The sequence below is a fragment of the Bactrocera latifrons genome, unplaced genomic scaffold (assembly GCF_001853355.1).
Source record: "Bactrocera latifrons isolate USDA-ARS-PBARC rearing strain unplaced genomic scaffold, ASM185335v1 scaffold_50, whole genome shotgun sequence".
In the NCBI taxonomy this organism is placed as follows: domain Eukaryota; kingdom Metazoa; phylum Arthropoda; class Insecta; order Diptera; family Tephritidae; genus Bactrocera; species Bactrocera latifrons.
The window spans coordinates 955170-973596 of record NW_017537157.1 but is presented as its reverse complement, the minus strand read 5'-3'; the positions used below and the strand labels follow the sequence as shown (position 1 = coordinate 973596).

At 38.7% G+C, this 18427-nt stretch overlaps 2 protein-coding genes across 2 annotated transcripts in view; both read right to left on the bottom strand.

Annotated features, from left to right (window-relative positions):
• The window catches only part of LOC108973812 (tRNA-dihydrouridine(16/17) synthase [NAD(P)(+)]-like), a 59056-nt gene that overhangs the window by 31102 nt on the left and 9527 nt on the right, over positions 1–18427 (bottom strand). The window lies entirely within an intron of this gene.
• On the bottom strand, positions 11831–15522 carry LOC108973810. Its single transcript, XM_018941299.1, has one exon. The coding sequence runs from the start codon at positions 15232–15234 to the stop codon at positions 11971–11973; it is 3264 nt and encodes a 1087-aa protein (XP_018796844.1). The 5' UTR covers positions 15235–15522; the 3' UTR covers positions 11831–11970.

The following is an 18427-nucleotide window of genomic DNA, read 5'->3' as shown; positions in this document are numbered from 1 at the left end:
TATAATGCGATAAATYGATGTTTTGGAGATKTTCAATTCCATTTCCATGAATTTCAATGATGATTTCGTCTGATGTTTGATKAATTCACACACAGTTTCGACACATGTTGATCGTCATTTATGTTCTCACGACCACTTTGAAACTTTGAAAACACTCGTGCACTCTGCTACGGGATAGGCAATCATCGCCATAAACTTGTTTCATCAATTGAAATGWTTCGGTAAAATTTTTACCAAATTTAAAACAAAATTTAATGTTGGCTCTTTGTTCGAAGCTCATTTTCATACCGATAACACAAACATACTGACACTTAAAACGCAATAACTTCACTTCCAATCAATGAAATGTCATGAAATTCTCACTAGACAATCGATAAASACAGCAGATTCTAACGCAACAGTCGACATATAGATGGCGTCACCAGGGGCTCTAGATTCMAAAAATCCTGTTTACTTTSAAACGCACCTTGAATACTGATGATAGATGAAGAAAAAACTTGCCTGTCGCGTACGAACTGGCTATGCCCAGTGAAACATATTAAAACATTAGCGGTTGTTAAGGTTTTGAAATCAATAAATTCCCATTTATTTGGCTATGACGAGTATTTCGTTTTTTTTTTTTTTATTATTTCTTTGTGTTTAATTTCCATTTGTGTAAATGTGGGCGTGTTTACTGCAACATTCAACATTCACATAAACAGTGTTCGTATGTCTATATGTAGGGATTTGGTTTAGTCAGCAAGGGTTTGCATTAAAAATATTTTTTGTCTTCATACATAAATTGTAAATACAACAATTGTTTGTTGTAATGACTAATCTATACTATAAGGTAAAAACTTAAATTGAATATTTTTTATTTAAAATGTTTAAATAATAATAACTTATGACTAAAGTGTAGCGGCAGATAATTATTTTACAATGCAATGTTGGAACAACTATTTTTGCAATTTCGAAAATAATTGTCGTAACTTCGAAAATAACGTTTGCGCACGATTATTTCAAACGCTTGCTAATTTTTTAATAACGCTATTACAATACTTTATTTTATTTTAATTTTTTATGCTAAAATTTTCTTACACGGTAAATATTTTTTACAATAAAACATGTAAAGCATTTTCGAAAAATTTCCATAACCGGTTTTTTGTTGTTATTTTCTTTTACCCAATTTGTGCATGTAAAGATTTACTCTAAAACTACAGGGTGACAASAACTAACAGTGAGAAACTTTTTTTTCGTTATGAAAACTTTATAAATTTAATTCTTTCACTGTTGGATTAGCAGAATAGCGATGTTCTGGAAGAGTCTAAAGTAGTGTATCAGCTAATTTTGTTCCCAAATCGGGAAATTTGCAAAAGAGCGAAGAAACACTCTGTGGTAGTTTGGATAGATACAAGTGGAACTCACGAAAGGATAACTTAAATCTGGCTTTGGTTTAACTCCTTATCTTCATCATGTTGATGGTCAGTCGCTCGACTTTATAGACAAATATCTTTGTTTTGSATTTGTTTTTGATAATTAATTGGAGAAAACTTTCGGTTGATATTATCTAATGARGAATAAACTTTTTAGCTTAKGGTGAAACAAAATACATCTTATTTRKGGACAGACCCCGTATTTGTTAAAATCGATAACATTATATTTGATGGCTACGATGCCTAGGRAAAAATTTCGATAGATTTTACAAAAGCTTCATAATTCTAGTGTAGCATATTAGAACACATAACAAGACAACCAGACGTATAGGTTAATTTGTTCCTACGATAAGGATTGTTGCGTCGAGTAACTTATGAACACATTCGGGACGTTGGGTTTATTGAGGGTAACCCAAGCTTCAGATTTTGGAGAACCCAGTACCTGTCTCTTATACACATCTAGATGTGTATAAGAGACAGCTATTCGGAATGCGGAACAGTTAGGGTCGTATGCGCGTGAATTAGGGTGAGCTTCTTGTGTGAATGGTGTGTGAGTGAAATGTGCGTCCAACAACTGGTCAGCAGTTCAGAGCAGAGCAGTAGTTTCGGCTATCAAGTCTAACCGGATACCTAATTCTGGTACCACGAAGAGCAGGAGTCCATGGAGTTCGCTCCAACCTGCTCATGCGGACTGGCACTTCGGGGAGAATCGTGGTGGTTGTGGTTAAAACCCGAATGCGGAAAGAAATGTGGAGTTGCATTGTTACCGGTTTGCGGACCCATTCCGCACTGCCAATTGGAACTGAAGATGCCTGGCATTTTCAGGTCTCTGATCAAACCATTGGTTTGCTCCGCTGTGCTTTTGAGCRCCGTGGGGTACCCACGTTAAATACACCGGACGTTGTTCCTACGATAGTAGAGTCTACATACTTAGAACACATTATGAATACCAAAGCAAGCTTTTTTAATATGTACAGGGAATTTTTTTCACAGGTATAGYATTTCTTAGAAACCATCAATTTTTAAGAGCAAAATTTCGTTTATCGAAACATATCAAGTCAGTGGTCTATTGTAGGAAAGCGACTAYGCCCGACTTCCTAAAATCTCTCATTACGGTCCTGTAACCAAAATCTTAATTTTTTTGATATCAGAGATAGATTCTGTAACTCTAAAGAAAAACTCTCAGATCGATGAATTTACGACATTAGATGTATACTCAAAAGAGAACATCGGAGAAATTMTAAAATATATGCATAGATATGATCGGAATTACGAACGCACTTCTATGTGTATTTACGCGAACTTGTCTCCAGTTTTTGAGATATTGATCGGAAATTTTGGCCACATACATTTCTCTTTAAAAAGCTGCYCATTTGTCGGMAYCRCAGATATCGGAAGRCTCTTTCATATAGCTGCCATACAAACTTAACAATCAAAGCCAATTCTTATATGAGAAACTTTTTTCTTGGGTTATTTTCCAAGCCAGCAGTACATCTCCGAAGAAATTGTTCAAATCGGACYACTCCAGCATATAGCTGCCATACAAACTGTTCGATCAAAATGAAGTTCTTTTATGGACAACTTTTTTGTCGGCTAGAAATTTATCATAGGTGATTGTACAATTGAAAGGTACAATCTCGGAAGAAATTGCTTAAATCGGACCACTCTAGCAAATAGCTGCCATACAAACTGTTCGATCAAAATCAAGGTCTTGTATGGAAAATTCTTTTTTGTCGGCGAGATATGGTGATGAAATTTAGCGAGACTTATTGTCGGAGCCAACGGTACAAACTCTGAAGAAATTGCTTAAATGGGACCACTATATCATATAAATTCGATACAAAAACAAGTTTTTTATGAAATCTTTTGTATATATGTAAAGAGTATTATTGCTTAGGTGCAACCGAAGTTATCGTTTTTTCTCGWTTTGCATCAAGTTTATCCCCGTTAGTTCTTGTCACCTTGCACTCGTTGCTAACTCGTTCCACAAGTTAATTTATGTCATTTTTGGCCTTTGCTCTTAYAATATTCTCATAAATACCAATTACACTAATATACTATATATTATATCAATTTGAATGCTGTGCGCTGCGTTTTTTGCCTACTAATTTTATATTTCGAACCTTTCACATAGAGCACTTGAAGTTGATTTATTTTAATATTTCGTTTTGAGGTTTTTTTTTTAATTTTGCAAAAATATATATTTACACACAAATGCTTTAATTGACTTATACATATGTATGTATGTGTGTGCATGCAGACTAGAAATAATGCTAGCACCAACGCTTCAACACTTTCGCTGTTCAAAAACATTACGAATTCACTTATTACCAAATTTTTCCAGTCTTGCCATATTTATTTATTTTAATTTTTGGTTTCTTATTAAGCAATGTAAATTTATTCGTTTGCATTATTTTTGCCATAAACTTCGCATTTTTTATGCTTTATATTTTATTTTACTTTCTTATGCTTTATTCGTCCATTTTGAATTTGTTTTTCCATTGTTTTTGTTGTTTTCTGTTACGTACATATATTCGGCTCTTAACAATTTGAACGGACTAGCTTGTATCCAATTACAGTTTCACTAAAATGGACACATTAAGTATGTTTGTTGTTGTRTGCCTTTATAACTGTCAGTTGAACTACAGAGAATTCGCCAAATTGCTTTCTAAATAAATGAAGAATATAAAAGTTCTTCGCTACATTGGTTCATTCGAGTRTTCATAGTTGAACTTGTCGTCCACTTGGAGTTGTTTCGTTTTTATGCACGGAGTTCAAGTACATACATATACATATATAGTACTTATAGATTATATATACATATGTATATTTTACCATATAGGTGCTTCTATGTGTGTTTGYAAAGATGTGTGTGTCAATGACCTGCGAGAGTAGAAAAGGACTAGACCAGCAGCAAATCAAATCGCATTATCGATTTCTTCGCTTATTTCTTTCTAATGCTTAATAAGTAAAAGGAAAAGCAGAAAAAATAGTGAAACATAAGAAATATATTATTTTTCCATTAGCCTCTGGAAAAAGTTTACTTATATGCCACGCTTAAATTGACTTCATAGGACTAAATGATGAAAATATAACTTTTTTCTTACTAAATTTCTTGTTTGAATATTGCGTGCTCGTTGGTTTTCTTTTATTCAATAAATATGTCTATAACTATCAATTTTTCTTTCAACACATGAAGTAAATCCGACAAATACTTTTTGAGTTATTCGATAATTAGTAAAGTGTTCTCGAATGCTCTGGAACTTACGAGTAAGTAAAAAAAAAAAAAAAATATTTTTTTTTAACTGCTGACCAATGTAGCTGGAAAACCGCTTGCCAGATTCTAATGAAATTTCTGTAACCTTCTGAGACCAGAGAAATGTGACTCAATCTCTGAATTAGAGGAACGGACAGCAGCATTCACTAACGTTCTCAAGAAAGCGTATAACATCGCGTGCCCTCCAATACGTGCAAAAAGTGGATCGAGGCCACCTTTGYGAAACAAATATCACTCAAACCTAGTGTCAAGGAACTTTTCAAACTAGCCAGACTGACYAATGAGTAGTCCTGCTGGGGGAATACAAAGATGTACTTCAGGTATATAAAAAAAAGAAGTTCGTAAAACCAAGAGGGAGTCGTGGACGAGCTTCTGTGACAATTTAGAAAACGCAACCGAAGTAGCAAGGCTTAGGAAATAACTATCTAAGCAACGGACTACCTCTGCACTACTACGAAAAAAATGTGTAGAGTGAATTGAATGMAGTAAGGAATCACTGGTGGACCTGTCGAAACTSATTTTTCAGGGCGTATATAYRCTATAGATYTCCGTAAGAGATAGCATAGAATAGGKCTCAACAGATATCATAACGAAAGRCAAAATACTTTGGGCAATCAACGGCTTCGAACCGTTTAAATCCCCGCATATGGACGGTATTTTTACGGCCATGATGCAGAACGCATCAAGAACGCTGGTTCCATACTTAATCATAATATGCGGAGGATGTTTGAGGCTTTACTATGCAAGTATCCTTTGGAGAGAGGCAAGGATCGTATTCACATCAAAGGCGAGCAAAGCAGTCTACCTTTATTCGAAAAAATGCTGGCCAATAAGTCTAACCTCATTCCATCTGAAGACTTTTCAAAAAATACTAGACGCTTATATAAGAGGAAAGCTTTTATTGCCAACATGTTAAGAGCACAGCACGCCCATACTTAGATCCACGGATACTGCACTTCATTCGCTAACTCTAAATATAGAAAGAGMACTAGAGCATAAGGAATACTTTTGGTGTATTTCTTGAAATAAGTGGAGCATTCAACAATGTCTCCAATAACGCAACCGTCAATAGTCTGGTAGCAACCCAAATAGAGGCTGTCATTATAGCATGAATAAAAGCTCTACTAAGCTGCAGGAAGATTAATGCGGTATGGAACGAAGCCAGATCGTACAGATAAGCGCAAACGGGAACACCGCAGGTGGTGAGATGTTACCACTCCTATAGTAACTTATAGCTAATCAGCTTCCGGAAGAGTTTGAAAGGAAACCCCCCGAACTCAGAGAATGTCCGGAGTTACGGGAAATTAAACAATTGATGAGATTTTCAAAAGTGCCATCCGTCTGGCTACCGAAAAAGTACAGGAAAATGCGTAAGTCACTAAGAATGATATACAACGAAATTCACAAAAGGKCTGACAGTAGGATCAGGACCAMCAAGATCATGTGAAAGAGATYCTTAGGAAAACTCGCTTGCTTCTTACTTACACCACTTGACAGATCACAACCTACTGGCATCACATGCGAACCAGATGGGTTTAATATATTATACATGTAGAAAGTGCAGAAAAATGAACATGAGAGAGACGTTAAAACACCTCATATGCCTTTGTCCGGCACTATCTATAACTTGGTTCAAGTATCCAGGAACTTCGGAGTTCAAAGCACTGGACGTAGTATCAAACGTAGATATCGCTCTTAAAGTTCGCAAAAACCATTGACGTCTTGTTTGACGAATTCTTCACCTCAAATTCAGCTGAACTTTCATCTGACATTACTAAGGGTAAGTATAACCTAACGTAACCTAGGTCACTTTTTAAAAACTTGACAAACATCACTAATTCGAAGGATTTTTTATAAACAATTAAATGTTGAGTTTTAACGAAAATGTGAAAAAAAATCAGTTTATTACATTAATAACAAAATTCTACCAAGCAAAAAAAATTAAATATAATTATTTATTGATACAACTTTTTTTCTGTCTGATTGATTTTAGATGGGATCTTCAAAGATTAGTGATGGTCAACGCAGGGAGCTTCGGTTAGAAATGAATAAACGCAAACATCCATCACTTTTAAAATTATTATTTTTCAAATTTCTTTCAAGTCACATCGGAACCTTATCTAAAAATGCTTTGTTTTTAGTTCGAGCTATCTCACAGTTCACAACATATAAAGAGACGTAAATTTGTCTGACACTGGGGCCCATTGGTCGGCTACCTGTTTTTAGTCTGAGTCGATATGTTTTAAATAATTCAATATTATAATGTTCAATCAAAAAACTACATATAAAATAGTTCATATTTCGAAAAAATCTTTTCATAAAAAATATTTCATGAAAATTTAAGTGCGATCGATTTTCATCTAATATTACTTTAAGATTACTCCCAGCTCTATAACGGTAGCAACTGGAGTTAGTATTGCACATATACAAACWCMTTATTCGTTGTGTAAAGTWGAGTTGCCGACTAATCCATCATATYTACATAAGTACAACGTACATAAAAAAGGTTTCAACTTCAAAGCTCAATGCGCTTACACTCGTTCGCTCTTCTGACCTGAAGTGTCGTCTGACGGCTCCAACAACAGACTCAACACCTTGCCTGTTACTCTTGCTTATCTATAATTGCAGATATATTGAAATTTTATTTTCTTCTTTGTTAGTCGACTGGGCTCCCCCYCTGCATCCACTCGTTCAAAAGGAATCAACGAGAGAGCGAATGAATGGATGACGTGCCGAGCAGGAAAAATGCTTCCGGCTTAATGGCAATTGTTTTATTGCCTGACTATTACCAATGATAAGCAAAAAACAGTCAACGCTTGCGCGAAGTAAAGGTGCAGCGACACTTCGCGAATGACCGCGTCCTCGATATAGCGATATCCAGACTCATCTTGTCTGCATTCAATGTTTGTCGTGCTTCGACAACCTTAAATACACGTATACCGCTGTACAATTACATTCCGGTAAGTGCATAGCATTTCATTTAGCTGGACTCATACTGAATTCTCTTTGCCGACTCCGCGCCGCTTTGTTGTAGTAGAGTAAACAACAGTGGCGTAGCAACAAGGCACATTTTTAATTAGGGGCGGGAGATGTGGTTSAAGTAATTTTGTTATGAATATAAACGAAAAGTGGGTTGAGTAGATGAACAAACAAGGAATGGAAAAATAATATAAAACAATTGAGTTGTTATAATTATGAAAACAGGAGAATGAATAAAAGTCAGCTATTCGGAGAAACATGAAAATGGCGGATGTGACGTGTTTAGTAAATGCCTACAATTCTCTATTTGTTCGCAATTATAAATATGGCTTTGAATATATAATCGTATGGTATCTAGCGCGTCGCACTTGTATTTTTAGTCTTTTCTGGTAACGGGGCTTTCAATATGGACGCTATAAAAGTAGACCGATAGGGACAGCAAACGTCGCCATATTTTTTTCTAGATGTTTTCACATTTCTCTTCAGTAAGGTTTGCCATTTCATCATGGAAAGATATACGATCCAACAATGAATCGAAATTATTAAAATTTACTAACGAAATTCGGAGWCAGTGGCCTCAACTTTAAGAGCGCTACGTCCAATTTATGGTCGTCATAATCATCCTGTCAGATCACCAACTGAGCGCCTAGTGGAAAAATTTCAATCCACAGGCACATTACAAAATGTTACCGTGCCAGTGAGACAAAGAAGTGTCCGTAGTATCGAGAATATTGCTGCCGCTAGCACAYCAATTGAGGAAGACCCAAATCAGTCACTCTCAAGTCGTTTTCAAKCGTTGCGCATCTCTGTGATATCGTTGTGTCGAATTTTGCGAAAAAATCTTGGCCTACATCCTTACAAGATCAAATTGACGCCAGAACTGAAGCTGCTTGACCACCGGAATCTTCGWATGTTCGTCAATTGATCACTATTTTCATAGAAAAATCATCTGAGCGATGATGCTCAGTTCTGGCTGAATGACTTCGTCAATAAGGAAAAGATGCTTCAATGGTGAGGCAGCAATCYGCACATACTTCTGAGTCACCATTGCATCCCGAGAAAATTACGGTTTGGTGTGGTTTATGGGCCGTCGATCTTCCGAGATGATCAAGACCGACCCGTTACTGTGAATGGAAATCGCTATCGCTCCATGATAACCGAATATTTTTGCCTCGAATTTGATGCTAAGGACTTGGACAATATGTGGTTGCTACAGGACAGCACCACAAGCCAATCAGCGAATGTCACAATCGATTTATTGAAAAGCAAGTGTGGTAAACGTGCTATCTTGCAAAATAGCCCAGTCAATTGACCACCTTAGTCGTACGATTTGAAGCCATTAGCCTATTTCCTATCGRGCTACGTCAAGTCTATGGTCGAACCGTCGAAAATTGGRTTCAGCGTCTGKACTTCTACAAGCATGCCCGTGGTGGCCATGCTAAAAAAATCGAGTTCCATACATAATATTATCCAATGTACATTTACAGGAGTGAAGAATTTGATAGACTTCTCAAACCTTTGTAGCGGCTCTTATTGAAAAATAATGTATATTTCTAAATCTCAGATCCAAGAAAGAGTTTATGAAAAAAAATGATGGAAATTATTGAAATGTGTAAAACCATGCAYTGGTGTACTTTTTAGACATAACACCAGCTAAAGAAAATATAAACTCGACAAAACATATATCATAATTCAGCTGTTTGTATTGCTTMTTTGCGAAGTGTGAATTTCATTGCAGGACTAAGCAGGTACACAATGATATATGCATATACTCGTAGTCAAGTGATTTATTTGCATACATATATATGTATTTGCATCATTGGCTCTGCATACTACTTTTACATATGTAAATGAGCAAAACAAACCCTACAGGCTTTAATTGAAATACAACAATGTGACAGGTGAAATATTACCGTGGAAATTCGCAGAAATAAAAGGCAAACTGACCATGAACCTCGGACTTAATGGAACAATATGCAAATTGCTTATTTACGTATGTATAGAAATACATATACAAGTACATTTGCTAACATGCAATTTCGTATGCACGAATATCCGAGAACATGTGTGTGTGTGTATGAGTTCGACGAGAAATTGCTTGGCATCCTTATATGTATACATATGTTATATATTTAAGTATAAATGGTGAATTTTTAACGCTTTTGGCGTTACGGATAATATACCACTTTTTACGTATATTTTTAGTATGAAAATTGCCTCACATTTTCTAAAATAACCCGAGAAAAAGACAGCCCAAATTATATGTTTAACGAAGACCTGGACACAAATCTACCAAGTAAAMTTAAAAATAATATTATAGTATACTCTCTCTCATATAATCCAAGCAGAGCTACTTTTTAGCTGTCATTTTATGTTTGTTCAGTGTTGCTTTACGTCGAGATCTTAAAACGAAAGCGTACAAAATACAGCTTGTGCGAGAACTCAGTCCACTCGACCTTCCGAACGACATCACCTCGAATATCCGACGTTTTAGAGCCAGATTCTGGGTCATTTCCAACTGAAAAGATTCAAGCAGATTCAGAGCTCGCATTTCATCTAGAAAAAACAATGGTTTTGTGAATTTTATGAGGCGGTGGAATCATCGGTTCATATTTCTTCAAAAATGATGCTGGTGACCGTTATCGCGCCATGTTAACAAACAATTTGATGTCTGAAATTGCAGCTCGTGATCTCGRCGACGTTTGGTTTCAACAAGAKGGCGCCACTTCTCACACATCGGTGAGCAGAAAATTTCACGTCGGTCGATTGGCCACCAAGATCGTGTGATAGCACACCGTTAGACCTTTTTCCTTGTGTGGATATGTAAAGTCTAAAGTCTATAAAGACAAACCCRTCCGATTCTTTAATTAGAGCAAAACATCAAGCGTGTTCTTCGCCAGTAACCAGWTAAATGCTAAAACGAGTTACCAAAAATTGGACTTAATGGATAAATAATGTGAGACGTAGCCGTGGCCAAGATTTGAAAGAGATAACCTTTAGAAAATAAATGCCAAGGAATGATCTTTCGAAGGGCAATAAACATTCCCAATTAAATTTGAAATTTGTGTCTTTTCTTAAAAAAAAAAATAGGTAAGTAAGCAGTCGGAGGTTCGAAATGCATCCTCCTTTATTAGAGGTTAGATGTAGGCGGAATTATTAAATAAAAAATCGACCCTTTTCACATATATTAAATAAAAAATCGACCCTTTTCACATTCTCTTAGAGTATAATATATTTCAAGTATTCTATGGAAATTTCAAGTAAATACTTTTCGGGTTATTCGATAATTAGCAAAGGGTTCATGGGCGCTTTGGAACGTTCGAGAGCAGATAGCAGATAACAGCAGCTGTAGTTTAAATATTTTTTGTCGAAATTATGTTTGAACTGGTCACTACTGTAGACCGACAGCCGCTTGGTGGCTGTGGTGGGAGTATTGGGACTTTGGACGCTATTATAGCTGGATACGCTATTTTGATGCACCTTTTTAGGACCTTTATAAACTTGCTATCTCTCTTCCTCATTACGCTCAAAGAAAGTTTAAAATGGCCTCCTTTTTGTACACAATGTTTTCAAAATGGCCAGAATTCAGTTATATGTACTAACTATAAGTTTGTAAAAACTATTTCTGGACATATGTTGGATCATATCTGCTTCGTTGTCTTGAAATTGGTTATCGAATACCATCTGATCTGAGCTATTTCTTCAAAATTAGTATATCGCTCTATTTTGATCGATCATAGCGGGCATGGTATCAACTTCCTCTCCGATTCGTCTAAAGACCCTCCTAGCATGGCCAACTCGTCTGTTTCTGTGAACCTACATTTTTTACAAGTTGGTTGACCTCCCAGTTAGCTTAAAGCCTTTCTACAATTTTTGATTAACATTGAATTTAAAGCTGTGACATCGACATCAAGGCAAGATCTGTCTCTGACTACACCTAGACCCTGATTGACTAAGGCTAACATTTCAGAACATTATTTTTCTTGGAGCAAATATTGGAAACTACTTTTTCTATTATCAGATATTGTTTCCAACGCAAAATGGTGTTCTTGTACTAAGGTTTGTTTGTTGGTCTTATGCTTCGGCTGGAGGGCTTTCAACTCCAATATAAAAATAGTTATACGAGAAAAAAAAGGTGATAATAAAATCCATTAGTAGATTTCAAAAGATAAGATGTTATTAAAATTGAACTGATATCGTTACTGATAAATCTATTTATGAAACACACACACCTTTACATCTTACACGACTCTTCAATATTACTCCAAAGTTGAAATATAACAAATAATAATTTCTGAATATTTAAGTACTGCTAGAATTGGAACTAACGCTATGTAGTGAACTATTCGATGAATTCTTGCGCGCCAACTCAGCTGAATCGCACGAGAGACCCGACGAAACAGCCGCATTTGAGCCGGTGGCGCTTGCATTATGGCGACCCGGTTGCGGTGATGTTGGATTCGACAGACCGGTCTCGTGTATGGGCGACAAAGTTGGTGAACGTGTACGTAAGAAATGTTTGCGTCGCTGACGGCGATAAACGTTGCTCAGCGTAGGAAGTCTTTGCACCGGCGATAGCGTGCCCGAACTGCCGCCCGACGAATGCGAGACAAAACTCAGTGTCTCTGCGAGTTCTTCCAAATTTGTAGGATTCGGTATTTTGCGACGCGTCGGTGGTGGTAAGGCCGGTGGCAATGTAATTCCCATGGGTGTCGTATATGTCATGGACGTGTCGTCACGTATCACTGATGTGGGCAGAATCGTTTCAATGGCATTGGGCGTCTGACCTGAGGGGGTTGTGAGATTGCTCGAATCACTGTAGATGCTCTGATCGCTACGCTCCGACGCTGTCGTTGTGGATGAGGGCGGCTGTGGTGAACTGCTGTCGTTGTAATGTTGTTGCGATTGTTGGTGATTATTCAGATGTTGGCGGCTGTAGGCGCCATTGCCGCTAGGCTGCAATTGTAATGGGCGGATTTGATTTTGTTTCACCTGATACTCATCAATAGTACTAATTGCATTGTTGACGTCCGTTTGACGACAACGCGTGCGACGATAACGACCGAGCATACGCATCATATGTCTCAGGCGTGGCATTGGCCAGGTGCGTGTGTGGCGTACGCGTGAGCTTGCTTTGAGATTGGCACTGCGTGGAGAAGTTGGGCGGCTACCACTGAGGCTGGCAGTGCTGCTGTCAACGCTGCCGCTACCATTGACTGTTTTAATGAAATGCACTGGTATCTCTGTGGCCTTTACCTTCTTGCCGCTGCTGGTGGCAGTGCTGTGTTGGTGACGCATCGCCAATGCGGCGATAATATCATTCGGCACATCGGGACTGTCGGGCACACTCGAGCAACAATTCCATTTTCGGCGCCAACGCTGATTCTTCGATATCGACTTCATACAGCAGCGTTGATGCTCGCTATTAACCACTTTCGAACTCGCCGAAACGGTACGCGGCGTTGGACTCCACTCTCTCGGACCATGGGCGCTGCGTTGCTTGGCACTGACCGTACGTGCGCTTACATCGCCGACACGTTTACTCACTATGGGACTGCGTATACGAAAGGTACACAGCGTGCATTGCTCGGTGTACTGCATGTATGAGCGACGCGCACTTATCGCCTCCAAGTCGCTGACCAATGTGGCTTTGGACGTTGCAGCACTGACACGACGTTGCGTCGCCATCGCGCCGAATGAAGAACAGCAATGGAAGGACTTGTACCCTCTCTCTGTTGCTTCAGCGGTGTCGCTTGCGTCGTACATGTGCCCGGCTCTGGTGCTGTCTCCACCGCTGATATGCGATATTGCAAGCGGCGAATGCACCGCGTTATCCTCGAGCAGCGAACACATGTAGTATGTCTTTGAAGCGGACTGATGATATTCCCTGGAATTAACGCAGCAATGTAGACGCGAGCGCGGACTGTCATCGCGTTTTGGCGGCGGCTTACGCGTTTCAAAATAATGCACATCAGCGGGATTGATGGCGTTCGGATGTCGTGCGCTTGAACAAAAGTAAATTTGGCCACAGTCATTAGTCTTTTTGGACGGAGTCAAAGGGTAATGTTGATGATCTTTTTTTGGCTGCTTAGCGTTGGCTTCTTTAGCTTTGAGCTCCTGCGCTTGCCGATGGTTGCGTATGTACTCGTAGGTTGTAAGTCCCAAAAATGAGATGTATATGTGGAAAAAGCAGAGATGCATAAGCAGTCCAGCGGTGATGGCGGCCAGCAGACCTAACAAACCAATAAGCACCAAAAATATTGTGTCGCTCACACCAATGCCGGCTATGGTGGCCACTGTAACATTACTGGTCGATGTGGCGCCTGCCGTGTCCGACGTTGTGCCGGCTCCACTGTATGTTTGATTCAAGTGCAACAGCAGGGTGTCGTTGATTGTGTCCGCAATCAGTGTACTCACGTTCTCAGCAAGTGCTGGCAGCGTCCCATTATCCGGCAACAAATCGGTATCCAKCAGATAAGCGCTAATATTGGCGGTAACATTTGKGGCAAATTCAATGTTCGCCGTGGCATTGCCARCTTCGGCCGTTGTATCATTAAGCGYGCTGGCATTGCGTGCGTAGAGCACCGCAGCGGGGTAGTCGCTTGCAACATTGGTTACATTTCCGTCTGTGGACTGCCAGAAGCTCAGCCATTCGGGATGGACATAGTAGAGYACAATTTGCGCCACCACAGCTGCGACTATGACCACCGTCGCGGCCACTGCACTGACCACACACATTAGAAATGCCGCATAATTACGCGAACCGATACAGTGATTCAACCATTTGCAGTGATGATCGAACTTRCCGACGCACTTATTACAAACCGAACAATGTTTCGTGCGYTGCGACGAGGTGCGTATATTACATAAGTGACAGCGACCGTTTTCAATGACATGCGCGTGTCGGTTGCGGTCGAATTCCGGCACTATGCGATCGTTSCGATGCACGCGTTGCAGCTCACGATCGGCGGGATCGGTAAGCAGTGCGGTCAAATGTGACACCACATGCACGACAAACAAACCGCCGACAAGACCGTATAGTGGTCCCTGTATTTCAATCGAGAACGACGGTATTAGTACACAGAATGTGGCTATACCGAAGAGTATGAGCACAAGCCAACCGAATACTTGTAGYGGATGTAGCGGCAATTGTAARCCATGCAAACGACGGCCGCGACGATGATGCACATCGGCGATATTTTCTTGATACGAAATGCAACGCGACAGATCACAACACTGTGGGGAAGCGCGAGTTTGTGTTGACGGCTCCGCGGCGTTGCTGGTCGCTGTTGTATTGGAGACGGTGATCGCTGAAGCTGTAGGTTTCAAATATGTGCAGGAATGCTGACGATCGGCAGTCTCGTTACTGTCTGTTGTTGATTTCGGTGATGTTGCGGSGGGCTTTAACGARTGCTCGTCGWGCGCTGATGAGTGACACTCGTCGGTGATGCTGCTCGTGCTGATGGTAATGATATTATCGCCACCGTTCAGAGTGGACYCATGCGGCTTCACAGCRCYATCGTCTGTCGCAGCGGTAATCGTGGCAACATTGCTTTGTTTGGGCATGTTTCAMAAGCATCGGCTATGATTGAGTTTTGAAGATAAAATCCAAGCTGGTAGTCTAGAAGTTTTTGTTGGAGATGAAGATGAAGATGTTGTTGTTGTAGTCGTTGCTGGTGTAGAGCACGTAGTTTACGGAGATGAAGTGGAGAGATGAAGTAACAGGCGTTAYGTAACGGGAATAAGTACATTACAGTGCCGTCAAAGCGGTAACAAAACAAAGCGCTAACTAGTAGAAGCCTTAACGGTACAAAACTAAACCGTACGGGAGTTTTATAACGGACGCGATTTTTTGAGCACACAAAGCACACGTTTTTATTGAATTTATTATTTTTGTTATTTTGAACAAATTTAATTTTTTTTTATATKTTTTTTAGTCTGCAGTCTACACTCCAAGTCGTCAACTTGGCAAATTATACACTATATACACACACACGTGACCACTGTCCGTTGCCTTTTTGTCTGCCACTCGACAGTTGTGATAAAAACGAAAACACAAATGAAACTAAAGTAATTACAGACTGCTGGAGCCGACAAGCTGAGTACCTACATACGTAAGCGAGGAGCTTTCWCATGCATATATACTAAGGTTTATGTATGTATGTATATGAGCACATAAAATATGCACACGCACATAAATGGTACTTTTAACGCTTGAGCGTCTCTGCGTGTTTGCGTGCGCGTGCGAGGGTGTGTAGCAGGCAATGAAGGAAGTGACTGCTCGTCTGCCGCTATGTGCCGTTATGCGTCTGCCGTTCTTTGCSTTTTCGTCTGCTCGMAACGCTTTTGAATGTAGGCCGCAGGTTGCACATTCACACATACACACACTAACGGTACACTACACATATGCTTGCATGGCTGTGTGTGTGTGTGTGTTTAAAGGGCTGGCTGGCTGGCTGTAGGCCGCATGTCAAGGTTACAACGCGGATGCTTCCACGTACAGCGTACACGTATTTGTGCCTCGCCTGCCACACTTCACTGCGAGTAGCGGATTTTTTGTGTTTGTCTGCTTTTATTTTATGCTTTTTGGTTGGCAGGCAAATATTTGCGCTGCTTAAATCACTAGCGCTCACAAGCGGCTATAAAATAAGTATTATCCATTGCTTGAAATTCCAAATAAATAAATCCCTTTTTTAATGGAGATTTTTTTTTTTCACTTAAATGCACTTTGGCGTGTTTTGGTGCAGCAAGTTTACGTAATCTGCTATTTTTAAGCGTAACTCTTTCTCTTTCTAATGCTGTTCACTCGCTTCGCAACGCCATAAAATATGCAACACTTTTTGTGCGTTGACGCTGTCGGCAATAATCCTTTCGTCTGCACTTTATTAATCCGCTGGCATTATTCGTGCCACACATRGCATACCGTTATGCGCTGTAAACYGAAAAATCTACAATGTTTCGCATATTTTATTTTATTGCACACACTTTGATTTCGGTTGATTGTAGGTGTGTGTGTGTGTGTTCACCCCATATTTTCGACCGGCTGCCCGGAGTATGTTCATTAAACACGCGCGTATGTATGTATGCGTATGCTTGTACACAAAACAAAATGTCCACAGTCACAGTAACAAGCTCACTTTAATTTAACACACGCTTTTAAATTCAGCTTCGACAATGCTTTTAAATGGCAACTTCGAAAATTGCCATCGCTTGTCACAGCTGTTTCGGTACACACTTGTATTATTGCAGTTTTTGTTGTTTTATTTTTCTATACATCCTTCGCTGCTTACGTTTTCATATATAYACATTCGTACACACACACTAACAAGGCAACAATTGCTAGGCAGTAATATGGAGCTGCCACCCCCTGGCGACAAACACACGCGCGCACTCACACCACTCTGCGTTTTGGGTGGTGAGTTCGTCCAAGAGGAAGAAAAAAAATGTCCAGCAAAATATTGTCAAGTACACAGCTATGCTTTGAGGTTTTCCGCTTACAACCGTTCCGTTCCGTAATCGCGCAGCAACTGTTCCAACACTCGTGTATCGGCTGCAATGCTTCATCGCGGAAAAGTGGTAAGCGTAAAAGCTGCGTGCTTGAGCTTTTACACTCAACACTCACTGCAATTTCCATTCTGTTGTGTGGAAAAGTTTTTTGCGCTCTCATTTTCTCTGTTACTCTCCTACAACCTTTAACTTTTGTGTTTTGTGTTAACAAAKCCATCTTTTCAATGACATTCATTTATTTGCCGGCTAAGTGTTGTTAGCTTGGTTCTGTAATTTTCATACAGTGGTACGGAAAATTAAGCAGAAAATATATAATAAATAAGAAACGACTGCATGAAAATTACAAAAACACAAGCAAGTTTATTTTTTTCTGCTGGCAGGGTTGCATGAAAAATAAACATTAGCCATCATGCTTTACTCAACTTTAATTCGAAAAAGCAGGATTAAAAACAAGTAAAAAGTGTAAAAATATACAAGGTTGCCAAATAAAAAAAATTGTAAAAACAGTTTAAAAAAATTATGCGGTTGCCACCCTTTTGAAAATTATTTTTGAAAAATATTTTATAGAATTTATTTAATAGTGCTACACGAAAAGGATTGCCACATTTTATAAAATTATATTCAATTAAATTTACCAAAAAAAAAAAATTAAAGAAGCAGAAAAATTTTAATCAAATGGTTAAAAAACTCCAAAAAAAATACGAGTGGCAATACCGTTTGAAATGTAATTTTGAAAAAATTGTACAGAATTTATTTGATAATAAAAATAGTTAAAACAGTGCAAAAAAATTATGAGGTTTCCACCTGTTTGATAATGAAAATGTTGTGAAAAAGTTTTATAGGATTTATTTGATATAATGCGTTATGGAAAGGGTTGGCCCCCGTTCGAAAATTATTTTTGAAAAAATGTTTATAGAATTTACTTGATAATGCTTCATGAAAAGGGTTGCTACATGCTTGTCATAGATAGAAAAGTTGCCATACTTTTGTTTTTGGAAAAATCGAAATGATTAAAAAAGTTTCAATATGGACATTTGTATGTACATACATATGTTTATAAGATAGATAGATTTCGTAACGTTTTATATAAATGGTTGCCACATAATTTTTAATTTTAATGAAATAAATTTAAAAAAAAATAACATGCACTCCAAACAAAATGGGTTTTTGAGAAATGTTTGATGTGTGACGAATAATATATTAATATATTATTTTAATCATATCAATCCTGGAATATGATATTGCATAAAAT